The following is a 20,375-nucleotide window of genomic DNA, read 5'->3' as shown; positions in this document are numbered from 1 at the left end:
CACACACACACACACACACAAAACAACAACAAAATATCACGGTTCTTATATTTAATATAATAAAAACAATTTAATGTGCTTGTTGTGAATATTTGACTTCAAATTGTGAAAAGATAAATATTGTTTCTTGGCACAACGTTAAAATGGATACACAATTAAAAACACTTATAGTTCAGGCATACTAATGTCATATTTATACATTTTAAACTAGGTCACGTGACCTATGTGTGTGTGGGTGGGGGGGGGGGTACTGTTTCTGCATAATACTTAGAAGACGTTCCGCCACATTCTTACAAGAAGGTCCGGTGAATATTTATAGAAGAATGTAGCTGGACATCCTATAAGAATGATGCAGAAATAGTAAACGTACACAGAGGTCACATGACCCAGTTAAAAACGTATATATGTTAAACTGTTTTGTCGAAAGCTGTAGAGTCAACTTTCTGGAGGCCATAGATTGGCGTGAATTAAAAATGTGTATCTGTTTTAATGTTGTGTGTTATTTATTATTGTGAAAAGTATGTTCGTAAGCATCACATTAGAGAGTGCTTCAGTATATGTGATAAACATTTGCTACTCTTCCCGTGAAGAAAAAGGATTCCACTTTTATGCATGTTTTATTCATGAATTAATTTTCGACCAGAGGTAATGTGACAAATATGTATATACAATTTGACATATTTGTCCATTATCTGTTAAAGAGAATGTTAGAGAAATACATTGTATGTCTGATAAACAAGTATCTCGAAAAAATAAAAGTTTTTTTTTCTACTTTTAGTGCCCCCCAGTGGCACAGCGGCATGTGTGAGGACTTACAACGCTAGAAACAGGATTTTGATACCCGTGGTGGGCATAGCACAGATATCCTATTGTACAGATTTGTGCTTAACTTCAAACTAATAAATAATTTCTAGTTCATTTCAAATAGTACATGATGTTTTGAAGTTAGCTAGATTTGTTTGAAGTCAAGCACAAAGCTACACAAAGGGGTATCTGTGCTGTGTCAACCACGCATATCGAAACCAGGTTTTTTAGCGTTATAAACATTCAGAGTTACCGCTATGCCACCGGGGGGGGGGGGTCAAAAGTAAGGCAGAAAGTGATAAGATAAAGTTTTGTGTGCATGGCCAATTGGTTATGGCGCTTGACTCCCAATCTGAGGGTCGCGAGTTAGAATTCCCGTACCACCAAACATACTCGCCCCTTTCAGCCGTGGCGGTGGGTAGTGATGACTAGTTGCCTTCCCCCTAGTCTTTCACTGCTAAATTGGAGACGGCTTGTTCAGATAGCCCTCGTTTAGTTTTCGCCAAATTCAAAACAAACAAAAACTTATTGAAAGAAATTTAAACGGCTTCATCAATATATGCTTTTCCTATCTTTACAGATTTATCTTCTGGACTAATTAGATGTTGTTTTGATTTATCGATCTTTATCTTAATACTACGTAAATTTATATTTTGTTTTGATATTTTATCATGCAATGTTTTTGCTTAGAAATATGTACATACTATTTTTAGAAATATCCGTGAATTCTCAAAGTAGTTTCAGCAGAACTATTTCAGGTAGTAGTTCATTCAAGTGAAATGTGAATTAATCCATACTTTTTCATGTGACATCCAAAAATCTATAGGTTTCAATGTGGAATTCGGGGTTTGGGATCTGGCCCCCAATTTATACAATCTTTCACCTAATAAATTAGTGTTTATATAATACCTAACTTCATATGATGGTTAGATTATGAACTATTAGTAACATTCTATAGATTAAACATGTGTAATTCGTTCCCTAAGAATCAGTTTCTCGACTCTGTTATAGTCCTAGGACGTTATATTACTTTTAATTATATTCTATATTTGCTACTTTTAGAAATTATTATTAACAAATACAACCACATTTCCAGAAAAATATGTTTATTCGAGCCCAAAGTTTTGTCTGACGACATTCTCAAGGTCTAATTATATAATGACACGATACTGAATTTTCGAACGATAAAAGTTTTTTTTTCTAGAGTTTCTGGTTCTACACAGGGTTCAGAACGTTATGTTACAACAAATTTTAATAAGGAAATCTGGAAATCACGTGACAAACATAGCCAATATTAACGTGCGGTGGAATGGGGTATATTAGAACTACATTTTAAAATTATTTGTTGTTACGTGAGTAGTGTGATGATACCGAAAACTGGTCAATTTGGGAACGTTATGTAACAGCCTTTTCCGATGCAAAATATTCATACGCTTCATAAAGATGTTTTCAGCTCAGATATTTAGCACTTCGCAGACGGGGTATCTCCTGTACTCAATGGCATTGGTGACCAAAAGAATCTAGATCAACCAGGATCATCAAAAAAGAGATCTGCAACAAATCGTATCCCAGACATATTCCAGCGTCTTATGACTGGTGAGAATCCGTAAAAATAAAGGTCAGTGGCAAAGCCGTCCACATTTCTGGGTAACAGTATGCAACATAATCAAGAAGGAATTCGTGTATAGAAAACCTATATAAGTCATGTGCATACAAGTTGCATCCACGATGTATCCGTTGAATCTTCGCACACCTCAAGCAGCTGAAGAATGGATCAGGTATTCATGCTATTCTATATAGATACACATCGAGTAAGTCGTCCGCCTTTGGATTTCTGTGCGCTCGGACCGATTACACTTATGGAAACTCTGGAGGGAAGAGTTATGTACTTTGGATATCACATTCTTACGATGGAGTATTTTAAAAATAAAACTACGATACAGAGTTATTGTCAAATTACCGTCTTCAGATAAACCATGACCAGACGTGGCGACATGGACTTTAATGACGTGGTGAGGCTCCAAAATCGTTTTACTATAACCTACTCATCATTTGTATTTTAACTCTTAACTTCCAATTTGCTCCAAAAAATATCATAACCTTCTTAGCTCTTAAACTGAAATGATTAAAAAGCTGTGGCAACAATATATAATTTACTAACGACGTCATAAGCATATTGCAAACTAACAGTACCTATTTGGTGCTGACAGTTTTCCTTTATTGTGACACTTTTTTATGGTACTGAGTATTGTTTTACTTTCCATTCCTTCCTTTTCATTAAATTTTCTGTCTTTTGACAGGAGATTTAGCTTAAGTACATATTACACCCAAGTGGTTTTTCTTCTTCGATTGGAACGCTTATACACTACCATTCCTACAGGAACTATATCAGCGATTCTAAATGTAAGTGTTGAACGTCATAGGACATGATATATTATCGAGTAGAGGAACAAAACCAAGTCTCTCTTTTGAAGTCAAAAACAAAAATCCATCTTCTTATAAAATGACAAGAAAGCATGTTTCTGGTTGAACAAAGTTATGTGGAAGTTCAGCTGGCATTTACTATACAATGCCAAATAGATATTTCGAAATGAAATAGTGCATTGTCAAATGGAAAATATCTAGCTTAAAATAATGGTCAAAGTATTAGTTTAGCCCCTTATTCAAATTGCAGTTCCATTTGGTTCTACATTTGTTATAGTCTTGTTTTGAAAGTCTTATCATTATTAATATTACATTACTTAAGATGCAACGTGTATCAGCAATTGTATAAATATAGCACGATTACTTTAACGACAACCGATATTTTATAGATAAATATAAGTTTCTGAATAATTCGTTGCTGCATAAAACAAGTTTGAAAATCAATACGAACAGAAAAATGTGTAACTGCACTTTCACTTTTAAGAACCAATTCATACCAGACCTGGAAGCAATAAATTAGAACCAATTTAGACATGATACATGTAACTACGTTAAAGCCGGCCCGGCATGGCCAGATGTTTATGGCGCTCGTCTCGCAATCTGTGGGTCGCGGGTTCGAATCCCCGTCACACCAAACATGCTCGGGTTCAGCTGTGGGGGCGTTATAATGTAATGGTAAATCTTACTATTCGTTGGTTAAAGAGTAGCCCAAGAGTTTGCTTTGTGTGGTGATGACCAACTCCCTTCCCTCTGGTCTTACACTGCTAAATTAGAGACGGCTAGAGCAAATAACCCTCGTGAAGCTTTGGATATGTTCTTGGTACCTTTGCTGGCAAGCTCCTTGTGAGCACTGAGCGTTTTGCATACAGGCCAGCCTTGTGGTGTACTTTTTTGTATACTTACATGGTGTAATTCGATTTCGGAGCAGATATATATTAAGATTGAGAAGAGCCAAGAATTATAGATAGCGGTTGTATGTTTGTGAGTAGTATTATGATCTACTTTGTCCAGGTGTCCGAGAAATTGTACTATTGGTTTAGAAGCACATCCACATACTACCAACGCTATTTTTAGACACCTATAGTGTATTCGCGATAACATAATTGGCCAGTTTTTATTCGTCCGAAATATCTCAACATGCTTGAAACTTCCACATGTCTATTTGATGTCTAGCCACAGTTTACAATATACTAGCAGAGATCCGCAAACCATTTGCGGTCAAATTAGTATCTTTATTGCAACAGCACTTTTTAAATACAGAATTTTTAGAATAATACAAATAAAATCTATTTGCAGACACTGAAATTTATAAATCCATTTGTCTTAGGCCTAACAATAGTTAATAATTTATTAAGTACGGCCTGTATTTGATAAAGAGATAAATTAACACCGTAACTTCTGTGCGTTTTTTTTTTCTTTAGTTTAGTTAGGGCTAAACCCTACCGTACTTAATACTCTCAGTAGTTAAACTTATAATGTTATTCAACGACCTAACGCTAGGCCTCTTTAAGAAAATTGATAAGCTATTAGTAGTGGTGTAGAAAATGCCTGCTAAAGCATATTTACATCCGTCATTTGTTTACATCCGTTTAAATAAAGTAAGCGCGTATGCGCACCTAGATAGTAAGGTGTGCGCGCATTTTCAGGACAGACAAAATTGAGTATTATTATATTACATAGTTTGGAGCACTTGAAACTCTGTGATTTACCTGACAGTGGCAAAGGACAATGTCCTAGGGGAAGAGGAAATGACTGAATTTATTTTATAATAGCATTTTAGTTTTGTCAAACAAATTGTAATTAAAGGCTTTAACTGCCTCTTGCAGTGCTTTACCCTAAATATATGTATATATATATATATATGATGTACCTGAAATTGAATATGACGTACGATGAGTTGTGTGTATGTAGTGTTCCTGGAAGGTCTTTATAAAATTGTTAATGAAATGAGATATAGTTAACCTGCTATACGTCCAGATAATGTGCCGAACGGCGTCTTAGTCATGTTGCGATTATTGTTTTAAACTACTAATGACCACTAGGATATACACTAATAAGAAAATCGAATATAATCAAAATCTTATTAATTTTAAAATATATAACGATAAATACCTGTATCCTAGAACAATTTTGGCATAAGTATTTTTGTAAACTTTGTGTAATTAAGAGCTATAAGCTATAATATAAATAATAGCATTATCGATTGAATTTTCTCTTCTGTATTAGTATTCAAAATATGAAAATGTCATAGAGAATTAGATTTTTTGAGCTGTTGGACAGGCTATAATTATGGAAATAAACCGCTTGTATCTTATACCAAGTAGTTAGTATGAATCTCGATATAGCTGATCTGCAAAGAACAGAGCGTGAGATGTAAGCAAATATTATAAGATATTCTTGAAATACCATATATTTAATAAAATGTTTACTCTTAAACCTTATGTCATTTATTTAGATAAATCCTGATTTTATAATACTTACACGTGTGTTTGTAGTTTTCTTTAACTCTGTTATTGACGTTCTCTAAGACTAATAAAACTGAAGTTATTTTAATTTTTCAAATATATTTTTAATTTCTGGTTTTTATCTATATATTTTTTTCAGAGTGTATGTACCTTAAAACCAATAGAGAAGGATATTAAGGGTTCAAAATAGTTTATTGAAGTGAAATTCTTAGTTCATAAAAGTGATCAAATTAGTTAGGAATATATACATGTTACGAACGAAAAACGTAGCACTGTTGTTACGTTTGAGATATAATCTGATTATACAAAGGATCAGAGTTTCTTGCGTTCTTGAAGTTGTTGCTTTTATAGTTAAATATAATATAAAGACTAGAAGTGTAGTCTGGACTTTACTGAAGTGCTTCTCATGTCTTAACAAACTGAAATTAGTTAATATAAATGTAAATAAGTTTCAAAAATTAAAACTTTGTTGCTGTTTTTAATCATGTTTTATATACGTCCTTCTCTAAGGCAAATAACTGTGATTACAAACTTTGCAAAAGTTATAATTTTAATGCAAGTAAATTTAATACTGTTATGTTCTATACGAATGTTTAAGCAAGTCATATTTCTCCATGCAGATTTCCGAGATATATCAGCTCGGAAATCGTTTCATTACTAGACTTGTTCTTACCTCTTTCGCTTGGATGTTAGGTATGACATTGCCACACTAAATAATTAAATTAATTTACTTACAGTTTTCAGTAATAGCTCGGTTAAAAAATAAATCTAATTTTAACGCTTTAATTAGCTAGTACGTGTGGAACTGAAAACTAAGTAATGCACGATTTGAAATGAGTTACACTTCAGTTTCCATATGCGATTAAGTATAAAAAAATTACTTGTAAGAACTTATTTACTATTCTGTATGTCGTAATTCTCGTGTTTTTAGTTTTTCCTCTAAGTAGATGTAATACAAAATGAAATATACTTGTGGAGTGAAAAGATTTTCTTTTGTAATGAAACTTTCAAACATTGCATCATGAAACTAATTGTATAATCCCTTCGATAATCAATATACATTATGAGTAGTTAGTATACATTTGAAAATGAACGGGAAAATTTAGTTAATATATTTATTGTTTGAAATCAATTTAAAATGTTTGGTTTTAAAGTTTATATAACGTTAAAAACTGCGTAAACAATTGTCAAATAATGATATAATATTAGTTAGTTTATCTTCTCAAATTTAAACATTTACAGTTTTCAAAAGGCTTGAGTTTTTGCTGCTTCACTTATCTTTCGGATATCACTAATAATCATAGTTTCAATACAGTAAACATTGAATATTTATGTTTAAAGTATTTCCATCAAAAATTCTGATTTACAGTTCATGGAACTTTTTTCTTAACTTTAGAAAATAAATAGATGGATATAAGTTTCAGGATGGATTTAAGTATTGTATCATCTAAAGGTACGTGCGATCATCATTATCACAGACTTCTAGATAGAATAATTGTTCTGACAGTATATCTCACGAGATCACTAAATCAACGGAAAACGAAACAGGCAAACATTAAAGATGCTTTGGGTTCTTATCTACCAAGGAGAAGAAATTCAAAAGTGGGGAAAACTTTTGGGAAATACATTCCTCACCACAAGGGCGACACACCATCCACTAACGCTTCTCATTTTATACTTGTAAATCTCCACAAATACCTCTAAAATAGTTATATAAGAGCTGAGCTCGCGTATTTCATGATTCACTATGTCTAAATCCTTAGTTCGAGTGTGGCTCAGTGGCTAGCATGCCAGACTGTGGCTTCAAGATTCTGTTGTTCGCGCACTGTTACCGATAAAAAAAAATCACGCTTTTCACTTTGGGTTCGTGGGTGCGTTATAAGAGTGGCGATTAAAACCCACTATTCTATTACAGTTATGCAAGAGTTTGCGGGGTGGGAGACTGCTATCTTCCCTTTCAACCTATCGCTTCAAACTTGGGGAAGACTAGTGCAATGAACCCTCGTGTAATTTTGCGCGAAATTCCACAAATGGCAATAAATAAATCCTTAAGTGCCAGTTAATTTTCATGATCAGTGGCAGGAATAATAACGATAGTGTAAAGAATTTTACTTCACAAACAGAGTATAATGTTAATACACACTAAGAGTATTTTTAATATTTCTTTATAAAACTCAAACAACCCATCATAATACTCTTTCAATCCTGACGTGGTTTTTTGAGGCATTTCAACGTTTTAGGCACTCACTGTTTTCTAGATTTTGTTTAATGTAAAATTCGACATAATATACTGAAAATGAGCAATAAAAACATTTCCATAGTCCTCTAAAATACTTTGGTTCACGCTGTAGTATCTCTTACATTCCTTATTATTGCGATGTTAAGTATTTTTAATTGAGATCTGTGTGACTCTATGTACAAAAGTATATTTGACTTGTTTTTTTGTTTACTCGAGGGATATTTATAAAGAAATAAAATTTTATTTCCTGTTTGCCAACCATATCAGATTATAACCAACATATATGTAAGTATCAATAGTACTTAAGATGATAAGAATCAGATATCATTTCTCAACACAGTCATCCATAAGTACGATACATTTTATCTATCTTTATCTAAGCTGCATATCAGTTCAGTAAAATGCAGGTGTGGTCTTGCGAATCTAATTATGTACATCCGTTTTGAAGCCTTAATTGTTTTGAAGTGTTTTCCACGTAGAATTTCCAAAAGATGACTAAAAAGACGAGATAATAACCACGCATATTTCTGACCGATCATGTCAGTCTGTTCTCCATCTTCCTTTACAAATTTAAACAAAGTACGTTTTACAAAAGAAATTCTATTTTTTTGAAGTAGCCATTTTTCATATGTTTCATACTACGTATGATGGGAACATCACACATAAGACTGTTAGCAGCTGATGGCTATTATTCTATTAGCAGGGTCATTTACCAGCCGCAATTCATTCATATCTAGAGCATCGGAAAGAAAATCCTGCGTCTTTCTAAATACTCCTTATACAATGATACTGATGTCATTTTAGAATATAATCAGCTGTTTAAATCCATGCAGAAATAAAACACAGCCTATAATTATTAAAACATAACAGTCTTAAGGAGGATTAAAATGACTTGTGAGTCACTTAAATCTGTTTTTCCATCCCATTTCTAACTTATCAGAACACCCCATAAAATGTAGATTTATACGTTATTTTGTTAGAACTGAGCAAGAGCAATAACTTTGGTAAATCTGATTTTAAATCATCTCTACAATACTACAATGAATGGGCATTATCAAGACCTCACCTACATCAGATTTTATTGGAACATTTTCCCCACAATAATAGCTTGGACTTTGCGTGGCATAGGCTCTACAACATGCCAGAAAGTTTGTTTTGTTTGCTTATAGTTCATTTATTGAGGACGTGGTTTGTAACTAGTTCACACATGTTTAGATCTGGTGATTTCACTGGCCTGGAAAGATATTTAATATCATTGTCATGCCCTTGGACCCAACATAAGACTATACGAGCGCCACTGATTGTTACATTGCCATCTTAGAAGAGACCTTTTCAGTCATGCGGGAATTACAGCATATTGAAATGAGCTTGATTATTAGCAACGTTTGGGTTCGCTCTGGATATTATTCACCTCTTTTAAAGGAATCAAAGGACATGACTCCTTTTAAAAAACACGTTCCCACACAATTACTCCACCTCCAGTAGTTTGCACTGTCTGAACAACAGAAGTATTTATAAGATCTTATGAGTGAGAGTAAAGAAGAGTGTAATAACATGTCAACCACGCTATATTTACTATACCCAGAGCCGACAAGGCCTTTCACCACATATCAGAGCACATCAGACCGGTTAGGATAAAGCAGACATATTAGTAGTCGAGACACTGTTTATATTATCAGTTAGTTGAACAACTCTTTCGGTGTGAAGTTAATTACTTAGGTAGGTTGTACCTTTTGTGAATTTTATTTTTAAGTCATTAAACATTAAAATTAGTTTTATAATAATTACTTTTTGCTTTATTCTATTTGCTGTGAGCAATGAAAGGAGCAAAACATTTCTCATCAGACTTCATCTTAAGCTTTCAATGATTAATAGTCCACAGATTACGTTTTAACCATGATTTCCTCTTTTCGTCAGGAATACTCGTTTTATAATCTTCTCACACAGTATTAGTTGGAATAGTTAAACTTTTACATTTTCCAAAGGAGTCTTTCAATCGGCATATAGTCTGATGTCGATTCCATTTTACAAAACACCTTATTGCCTTTTCCCTTAGTCAATCACCAAGTGGTAGTCAAAGTTGTTTTTTTCTAGTGTGAAACATATTCTCTTACGCTTATCACTACTAATATACTCCTATGATAAATCTCTTTGAGAGCTCTTCAAGGAACCTATCTTTAGCAAAAACGCCTTGGCCAGATGGACACCCACTATCTATTTGTTGGAATGTTGGAGAGATGGTTGTTTATCTAACATATTCTAGACTAACTATGCTTAGACCATATCTCCTCCTCTACTGCTCAAGCAATCATCTGATACATTATGTTTTGCATACACAAATGGAAGGAATGTTTAATAAATGAGAGAGGAGGTTACTAAAGTGGCTAGTCACCGTATGATAGTTCTTTGCATCCTTCAGCTTTACACAAGTTTTAATATTAAAAACAAAACTACTTGTAATTTAGTGTTTAGAATAGCTGAACTAAAGATACAGTTCTTCAAAGTGCACATGTTTCTTTATTTTTATCTAATGTGTTTAATCATTTATCTTAATGATTTAATACATATAGTCTCTGACTGTTTTCTATTAATATATTGATGATACTTTGAAAGAATAAAGTTATTTAGTTCAAATTATTTAAATTTCTAGCATTTTGTTCTAAAGCTTTTAGGTTAAACATTTTAATAGGTGCCATCTACTCGACTAGTGCTACAAACCTCAGTTTGTTTCGTTAATCGTTTCACGATGGGTCAGCAATGATAAAATCCGGCGTTCGAATCTACACGGTGGATACAGTAGATAGCCCATTGTGGCTTTGCTCTTAAACACAACACTACAATTGGTTCGTTAATAACATAAATATGTAATCAAAATTTATTTTCTTAGTATTAATTATAATTACAGATTTATATATATTTAAGACTTAGTAATTATTAGTAATGAAAATTGGCTTGGCTCATTAAATAAAATATAGTACTAATAATATTCAATAATCACCAATCTACACTGTCGAAACAATTTTGTGGATTTGTTGGATCTGTTGGACTCTATGTTAAAGAAGCAATTATATAAAAAATATAGAAAAAAGGCTTATGTTTCAAATAGCAATGTAATAAGTATTTTATAATGAACTTGAAATAAGACTAGAATAATTCATTTGTAGTTAAGCACAAAGCTACACCATGGATTATTTGTGCTCTACCCACCAGGAGTATCGAAACCCGTTTTCGAACATTTGAAGTCCGCAGACATATCGCTGTGCCACTGGGGGAGACTAAAACAATAAAAAACAAAAACTACAAAAAACATAGATTGAAACTATAATTTACTTTTATCTAGAAGACTGTAACTTGCATGAATCCATTACTAAATGCAGTTACGATCTACATAATGTGCGCCATAGTTTATTGGAGATATTGGTATATTAGCCGATAAACTGTTTAAGATCTATCATTCGGTTTACCACTTATTACTGAGTTTCCCTCTAGTCTTACACTGCTAAATTAGGGACGGCTAGCGCAGATAGCCCTCGTGTAGCTTTGCGCGAAATTCAAAACAAACAAACAAATCTACTTCAATAAAACTTCTCTCAACGTAACAGTTTGTTGGACTGGAATCCAAAAATTAGCGAACGTTTATTGCTTGTATTTACTTATTTTCACTGTGCTCGTATAACGAAAACAATAGCCACACTTATTCAATAAATCGTGGCTAGCCATTTTTAATTTTACAGAATACTGTAGTTTTCTATTTACTAGTTTCTGTATGTGTATTTTAATGTAAGCAAAAAAACGCATTGAAAACAAAGAATCAAAATGCTGTTTTATTTTAAAATTAACAATCTAATTTGACTTGGCTTGTGGGGAATATTCTATTTTAGTAATTTTTTACAAAGTTGGTAAATAAATGTATTTTTCTAATTTCAAAGAAATTATAATTGGAACAACCTCTGTTTGGTCTTGTAAAAATGCACATAATATTCTGAATGTAAATAAGGTCACGTAGTCTACACAACATATATTTTATCAATTTCAAGTATGATAAAGATAATTCAGTATATGTGTGCACTATGTATGTGATGATACTTTACTGTTCGTTGTAAACGAAAACACTACTTTATCTTACTTCATTGCTATATATATTCAATCACTTTTATAAATATTGTTATAATTATTTTATTTCCTGTAAAGATCGTCTATTGTTTCTTTCAGACTCGAGTTCTGCGCTGATGAGTGGTCATTGTATCTTATTCCTTTGCAAGAACCTTACAGAAGAAAGCAAGAAATACAAAGTAAAGTTACTTCAATAGGTCATTTTAAAGTGATGTTATTTAGTTGTTTGTGTTTTATTCATATTTAAAATCTCACAATGCGTTTTAACATTTACACGAACCCCATTACATATGAGACATTTGTTTGTACTATATTAAGCATAATGTTTGTTACTGAGGCTCTAACCTGTAATATCACTAACTGTACTTGCATTTGGAGAAATGGCAAACAGACAGCTGAGTGTCCAAGTGGGGGATTTACAACTGTTCCACGAGGACTTGACAGTGGTATTCAAGTGCTTAATTTGACAAGTAACAATTTTCGTGGACTAGGTCGTGAAATTTTTGTAGATGCAGGATTAGGCAATTTACAGAAAGTACATCTAGCTCGCTGTGGGATTGAATGGATCGACGAATTTGCCTTTAGTCGTCTCACCAATTTAATCGAGTTGAACCTGGGTTACAACAAGCTTCAGGCTATTCCCTCGGCAAGTTTTCATCACTTACCCCGGTTACGAGAACTCGTACTTAGCGGAAATAGCATTTCTACCGTTCCCAATCTAGCTTTTCAATCAGCTAAATCGTTGACTTATCTAGAGCTGAGCAGATGTCACATACATACAATTGGAGATAGAGCGTTTGAAGGCTTGAGAAACCTTAAAGTGCTGAAGATCGATCAAAACAATTTAAAGACGTTTCCAGGTAAAGCCATAAATCATTTACAATCTTTGTATGAGATAACGATAGACGGGAATCCTTGGACTTGTGACTGCAACCTCCGCGCATTCCGCCAGTGGATGGATAAAAACAACGTTCCAATATATGTGCCCCCTATCTGTACAAACCCTTCTAGACTGAGAGGTAAAAGCTGGAGCCAAATAAACCTTGAAGACTATTCCTGTCCTCCTCGTTTTTTGAACACTTCCAGTGTTGTTAGTGTCTTTGAGGATTTCAACGTTACACTGGAATGTCGAGTACTTGGCGATCCTAGTCCTAATATAAAGTGGATTTGGAGAGATAGAACAATTGCTAATTTATCTGAAGGCATATCTGAACGACAGGTGTTTGTAATTCTTGAGAAAGAATTAGGGAGAGTAAAAACAGCAACCTTGGAAATTACATTCATTCAGGAACCTAATGCTGGTTCGTATTCCTGCATTGCAGAGAATAATGCAGGAATAGCATCTCAAAATTTTTCTTTGGTTATCTCTCGACGACCTGTTACTGAAGGCAAAGTTTCAAACGAAGAAAAACCACAGGAAGTGCGAGAAAATGATACAAACGAGGATGTTACTAGTGCCGATGGGGTTGTTATTGGAATGATTATTGGTATCGTAGTGGGAGCTATTCTAGTTCTGTTGATATTTAGTATATTCTTATGGGTTTTACGAAGAAAACGAATATCGAGTCAAAGAAGACACTCTGACGTAAGCAACAAAGCTACTAACTCCGATAATAATCCTGTTCCTAAAAACCCTTGCGATGAAGTGGACCTAAAATTCCTTAACCAAGTAAACCCCAACGAAAAGCTTCCGAGAATAAGGAATTACCAAAACATTCCAACTGGCGATATCGGTCAATACGATCCGATGATAATAGAATGTGAGCAACCTCAACAACTCTTTGTGGTAAATGATCATTTATCACATGACACTAACTGGGAAATGTCTATAGCAGAAGATCCTTCTTTCCAACCTCCTCCCTTTTCAGAGAAACGTTACTCTCGAGGTCTAATTCCAGTTCCGGTACCTGTGCCCCCTCAAGATTTTCATTCACGTTTGCAAACAGAGCTATCAGATACATTACAGCGGAAATGTGACAAAAAATCAACAGAGAGGGAAAGAGGAGACGGTAGCTCAGAATTAGAAGCAGGAGAATACGAAGGAACCTCCAAACATTTTATTGAAACCTTGCGTGTTAAAGAACTACAAAAAACCTTTAAAGATGATGAAAATAGATTAAGTATGCCTCAATTGCATTCAGAGAATAAAACCCCTGATCTACTTGATCACAGTCGACATTCACAGCCGGAAACCTCTCGTATCTGGAGTCGTTACGAACATCCGTCAGCTTATTTTCATCCCTCCCACGAGTACACTACGAATGGTTTACAGGGCGGAGCCAATGGTACAGAAGTGTGAAAAAACAAAGTATAGATACGTTGCTCTCTTCATTTTGGGAAGATCTATTTTTTTTTCCTTAACTAGCATGTGGAGCTACATTCTGAACAAATGAAATAAATACAGTCTGTCATTTGTAAGTGAACAATATAAACAGAAAAAAAAAGAAAACCAGAAATGAATTTGAAAATGATCTAGAAATATTTAAAAATAGCATTAAAATGGTAAATAATGAATGAAATACTGGTTGATGATCAAGCATCATTATATTAATCAACTTAGGGTCTCTCTGCCACCTGTATGTCTATAGAAACGTTATCAAATATAATTAGAAACCATCTGTATTGCTTGTACACAACCGTAAACTATATTTGTATAAATAAAAACTCTTTGATCATTGAGTAAAGTAATTTGAAAACTTATCAAACACGATCATTTCTATTTATGGATACTGCATACTAATTCATTTCCGAAAATAACCCAGATACTCTTATAAAACTGGAATTGATATTAAGATATATATACCTGATGTAATACTCCTCCCCCAACTAAGTGTTGTTCTTATTTTGAATATATGTTATATAAAGTACATTTTCTTTGAAAAAAGACAGAGTGAAACATTATTCTTCAAGCTCTAAAGTTTTTGTAAGAGTAATGTATAAACACTGTACCTAAATGTAATGAACTATTTGTTACTAGCTTTTGTGTAATGCCCTTTATTTATGCTCTAACGTTCTGATTTGAGTTTTGAAAGTTTCTGACACATTTCACTGTGAAATGTTCGTTGTAAGAATTATGCTAAAAATTAAAATTGTTGGTACAGAATTAGATAATTGTCATATTTCTTATTATTTGTTTTTATTTACAATAAAATCTGATTTTTTTTTCACATTAGAATTATTTTTCCGCTATACGATTCAAACACAAAAGATCGGTTTATGGAATCTGTTTTGTTTTAAAACATGGTATTTTATATTCCCAATTAATATTCTTGGAATCGTAAATTACTTTAATAATATAAGAATATATATAGATTAAGATTAATAATACCATGAATAAAAAGAAATAGAAAATGCGCTAAATATTATTTTTTTCTTTCCAATTTCTAGGAGAAAACTGTTAAATTAACAGCGTTAATCATGAAAATGTAGTTAAAAACATCTGCAGAAAATAGAAACTATTTAATGTGTCAACACACATGGAGATTAATATATTCGTTTCTTGAGTGGAAAGTTTAAAAACGTTAACCAGAACATCCGTTAAGTTTTTCTATATATTTTTTAATTTCTTGAGTATAAATATATTTTACTAAACTATAGTTGAGCAGCATGAACAATGAAATTCATTCAAAAAAATAAGATAAAAATGCACGATTACTTTACTTTGAATCTATTCTAGAATGCCTCAACGAGTAACATTTTATAATTTTTAATCAAAGTAATAGTTTTTACTACTTTTCTTAGATTAAAACTTCTGAATCATCAAATGCTCTTGTAATTGCAAAAACTATAAAGAAGATTTTATAATTACTTTTTATTATTTTTATTGATTTACTTCCTTGACAAATACATCAGTGAATGTGTCTCAAATCTGTCTAGAGAAGCCAGCTAGTGTTTCTGTACTCTCTCTAACATCTCAAGAACTGGTAACCTGCAATACATATAACGTCAACAAATATATATTAGAATTGAATAACATTCTTTTTTTTTTCTTTAAGTTAATTTTAATAATAATAGTTTTGTTACTTCTACACATAATTTGAAACTTTCACTAAAACATCCATGTAGTTGATTTTGACGCTTTACTTTACGGCTTTTAAATATGATCAGATAAAATCGAGATATTCATATCCTGATAAAATTCAAACCACGAATTAAGTGATGCTTTTTTTCTCTCTATTTTAGCTATTATATATTTAGTTCAAGAATATCACATTACATTACGAAACACAGTAGTATTTAAATATGTTTGTGTGTTTAATCATTCAGAATCCTAGTTATCTATTTATTTATGCACGTCTATACAAGTAAAATGTATGTTTTTTATTTGAAAATGATAAATAATAGGATGAAGGTCACGCAGCCTTTTCTTACATACCCGTTATGACAGCAGCGCAAGGTTAGTATTCCGTATAATATAATTTCATAAGAAAGAAAATAAAAGTATTCGAAATAAGACTTCAAAAGCTTTCATAATGAGATTTCTATCAAAATCTTACCAAGGCTCTGCAATGAGAGAAGTTTTCATCATATAAGTGTTTGACATCTACCTTCAAGAAAGTCTGCTAAAATATAGTATAAAACAATCCTTTCAAGAACTAAAAACACCATTATCATTAATGTATAAATAGATCGCTAGCTGTGAAATAAGGTTTACGGTATTTAGTCTTTAAGGTTCATAAAGTGGGAGAGAAAGATTCAATAGATTGACAATTAACGGGTTTTACGTACAATAGATATGTACAATAAACATGTTTTATTCCAAGTTGAAATGTCTTCGCCGCAAGTTTTCGTCTACTTTACTGTAGCCGTCGTCAGGCTAAACTAAAAAAAAAAAAAAACATTTAAGTACAGCATATATTTGAACAGTAGAAGCGAGTCTCTTAAAAACATCAGATATTATACATTATTGTCAAAGAAACTGTGTAACAAACAACAATTTGAGTGTGGTGAATGTACCATAGGATGAATAACATAACTGAATTAATTATTAAATATCAGAAAGGAAATCCATTGAAAAACGAAAACAGTTGCATATTTAATAATATAGGTAAACCGCATTTTACATGCGAGTATATTTAGTGCATATATTATTTAAGAAAAGTTCTTACATAAATAATGTATACACATGCACTGAAAGGATACATCCACCAGCGAGAAATATAATCATTCAACGTCACCATGCCAATACATTTTCCTTACGAGAAAGGAAAGAGCGAATAACTTAAATATTCGGTAAGCACAATTATAAAGTAGAATTTCGATCAAAACCAACTTTACAAGTCTTACAAATTAACGTAAACAGCCCCGTACCATCGCTTGAGCGAAAATGGACGGTGTGCAGTATAACATGTTCGTGTGAAATATAGATATTGGGAAGTCAGGAAGAACTGTGGTTAAAGAGCACGAATTACACTTTGTCTTGGAAACCTGAAAAATCAGCTGTGGCGTCCCACGCATGAGAAAACCAAGAAAGTGTATAGAGAGAAACCAGATTTGTCCTCTTATTATACTACAACACATTATAAAGGAGAACCGATGATCAGGAAGCTGAATGAGGGTCAACAGAGACTGAGAAATCGTGACATCAATCCATTATGGTTTGACCTACTTTAATGTTCATTGTCAGTCCTCGAATATATTGTTCTACTTACATTGTAATAGAAACATGTACGTGTGTGTGTGTGTGCAATTATATGTTGTATACATATATATATATATGCATACATAAGTGTATGTATATGTGCGCATAAACACATTTTGTGCATACGTATGCATGTATTTATATATCCTATTTATGTATTACGTATTTATTTTGCTAAACATTTTATGCACACAAATACTCATGTTTAATAATACGCATATTTATAATATTAATTATGTAAGAGTTTTCATTTTTCGGTTGATTTCCTTTCTTGTATTTATAATTTAATCCAAGTGTGTTATCTTCTCTGGTTCATTCAGGACGGCCATGGTGTTGTTTGTTACGTAATTTCTTTGATAGCTATTTATATACTCTCATGTTTTCACGAAACTCACTTCTTTGTTATTCCAAATATGCGAGTTATAACTAATTCTTCTTGTACAAGACATTAGTATCAGGACTATCATATCTCTAACACTACATGCCTTAGGCCTTTTTCACGTAGAAGAGTATTTCAACCACACTATACCCATTATATCCATTGCCAACGACGCTTTTCGCTCAGTACAGAACTCATGCTTACTATAAATTTGTATTCAGTTTAGCATGACGAAGGTTGAAGTTGCAGTAAACAATTTTCAATTTGAAGTAAAACTTGTTCGTTGTCAATTTATAAACGAATTACAGTGTCATATTTCTTGTTCGGTGTGTTCACACTTGGAGAAAAAGATTGTTAAACAGTGGACCATCTATTTTTGTGACGGTACCATTCATTCAAATCAGTTGTATTTCAGTCTCTTAGGTAATAATATTTATTCCATTGTTTATATAGAGCTACCAAAGAATAAAATTGTTATAGTCTTTCCTACTTTTTTTGGCAAAACAAAACATAAATTTATCCTAATTTTTCAGGGTGCTTCTGCTTTTTTATCACTTTTTAATGTATAAACTAGGGGGAAATGCTCAAAATATCACAAAAGCGCTCTAAAAATTGAAAATAATAAGAAGCAAAAGAAACATATTGATAGTCACTACTACAGCGAAGAGAGACAGAGTTAAGTATAAGAATTGGAGTACAGGCTTTTTTGACATATCCGCTTTACTTATTAAGCCGTACCGGTGCGGTAGATATCCAATATCAAGTAAAACTTTATCTGTCTGAGGACGCATCTCCTCCTAAACGATTTGATCAATCCAGACCAAACTTGGCAAGCTAATCTAATGGTCCAAAAGCAAACCAAATTCGTATTAAAGTTTTCCATACCCTAAACAATATGTATATTTTTATATATAGAATAACCCCTATATCGTTACTGTAGCAGCTATTGTACATAGTTGAGTTTGACCAAAACTCACACCACAATAAAATTCTATAATTCAAAGATTGTACATAAAATATTCAGCTAGAATGCGGAAAATAAAGATATTGCTACTCTTTATGTTTCTCGCTCTTTTCTGATTCACACCATTTAACTTCCGGTTTATAGTAGTACTATAATAAGTGCTTACACCTGAATTACAGAAGTGTTTCTAATTACTTTTTGGGGGGGGGGTGTTTCTTACTTTTTCATGTAGAATGTAGTTTTCAGTAGAAGCAAAATTCAATATTATTATCAAATTTAATGCATTAAATGTACCGGATTCAGACAATAGACATCTTGACATCTTTCCTGTGAAATAGGCTGCTTTTCCATTTCTGCCAAGTTTCTCTATTGTTACAATTATCAGAAAGGCAGAGCTGGATATACAAACTGCACATCTATTTTATTGTATAGTAAATAAAGTAAATAATGTATACTTTAGCATAACCCCAACCTAATCTAATAAATATAAAAATAACTAAACATATTAATAAATATTAATATAGAAAAAGCCAAAATTTCCTTATACATTCTGGCTAAGAACCTCTAAAATAAAACTTTAAATGACTATTTTATAAAAGTGTATATGTAAGACCTAATTTAATTAAATACCATAATTTGTCTTTTTTGTCCTCCTACCAATAACAGTTCCTTGTCAGGCTACCACAGTTAAAGTTTTCAGTTATAAACTTACAAGTGATGATAGTTCTAAAGATCATAACAGTTTACTATTACACATTAAAATCACTTTATTCTCCATCATAAAGAAGATTGATCATGGCCTGGTAAAACTTCAACGTTGTATATTTTGGTTGTTGTGTCAAAGAAACTATTGTTAATTATTAACGTACTAAGAAATAGTATAGCTAGTATTCTGTGACAAAATAAAGTAGAAAAATCACCTTTACCTATATCAGTTAGAGGAATAGAATCCGTGGTTTTCATTAAACAATGTTTTTTGTTGGGAAAATAAAAATTAGTTTAAGTTCAGAGAAAATAATGATGAGATTTGACAAATCGATTGTATTTTGATTACCCTATATGTAGTTTGAAGAAACACAGAAGGCATATATACTATTTCAGATTACTAACAAAACAGAAAGGTTGTCTACATTAATACACGCATCGAAATATATGTTATTTAAAAACACAAGCTAAGTCTATAATAACACGTAGCCAATATTTTCTTAGTTTGACAAAGAGACTCAAAATCCTTATATTTAAGCAGAAATTGCGCTGTATTTTATGTGTGTTATCAATTTATGTGGTATGTTTGTAATGTTATTGAAATTATATAATAATCTCAAGTTTTCATTTATTTCTATATC

At 32.5% G+C, this 20,375-nt stretch overlaps 1 protein-coding gene across 2 annotated transcripts in view; it reads left to right on the top strand.

Annotated features, from left to right (window-relative positions):
• Positions 1-14,489, top strand: part of LOC111083418 (leucine-rich repeat-containing protein 24-like) — a 60,649-nt gene extending 46,160 nt beyond the window's left edge. Inside the window, exons 1-2 of one of the 2 annotated variants that reach the window (XM_022379933.1) lie at positions 8,104-8,217; positions 12,145-14,489. In XM_022379933.1, coding sequence (XP_022235641.1) covers positions 12,302-14,344 — 2,043 coding nt within the window. In that variant the 5' untranslated portion in view covers positions 8,104-8,217; positions 12,145-12,301 and the 3' untranslated portion in view covers positions 14,345-14,489. Of the gene's footprint in view, positions 1-8,103; positions 8,218-12,144 lie in introns of those variants that run through there. The other variant, XM_022379930.1, reaches the window with a different exon arrangement.
• The last annotated feature ends 5,886 nt before the right edge of the window (positions 14,490-20,375 follow it).

Source organism: Limulus polyphemus, unplaced genomic scaffold (genome assembly GCF_000517525.1).
Source record: "Limulus polyphemus unplaced genomic scaffold, Limulus_polyphemus-2.1.2 Scaffold140, whole genome shotgun sequence".
NCBI lineage: Eukaryota > Metazoa > Arthropoda > Merostomata > Xiphosura > Limulidae > Limulus > Limulus polyphemus.
Note: the sequence above shows the minus strand (reverse complement) of the source record. Positions and strands in the feature narration are given on the sequence as shown.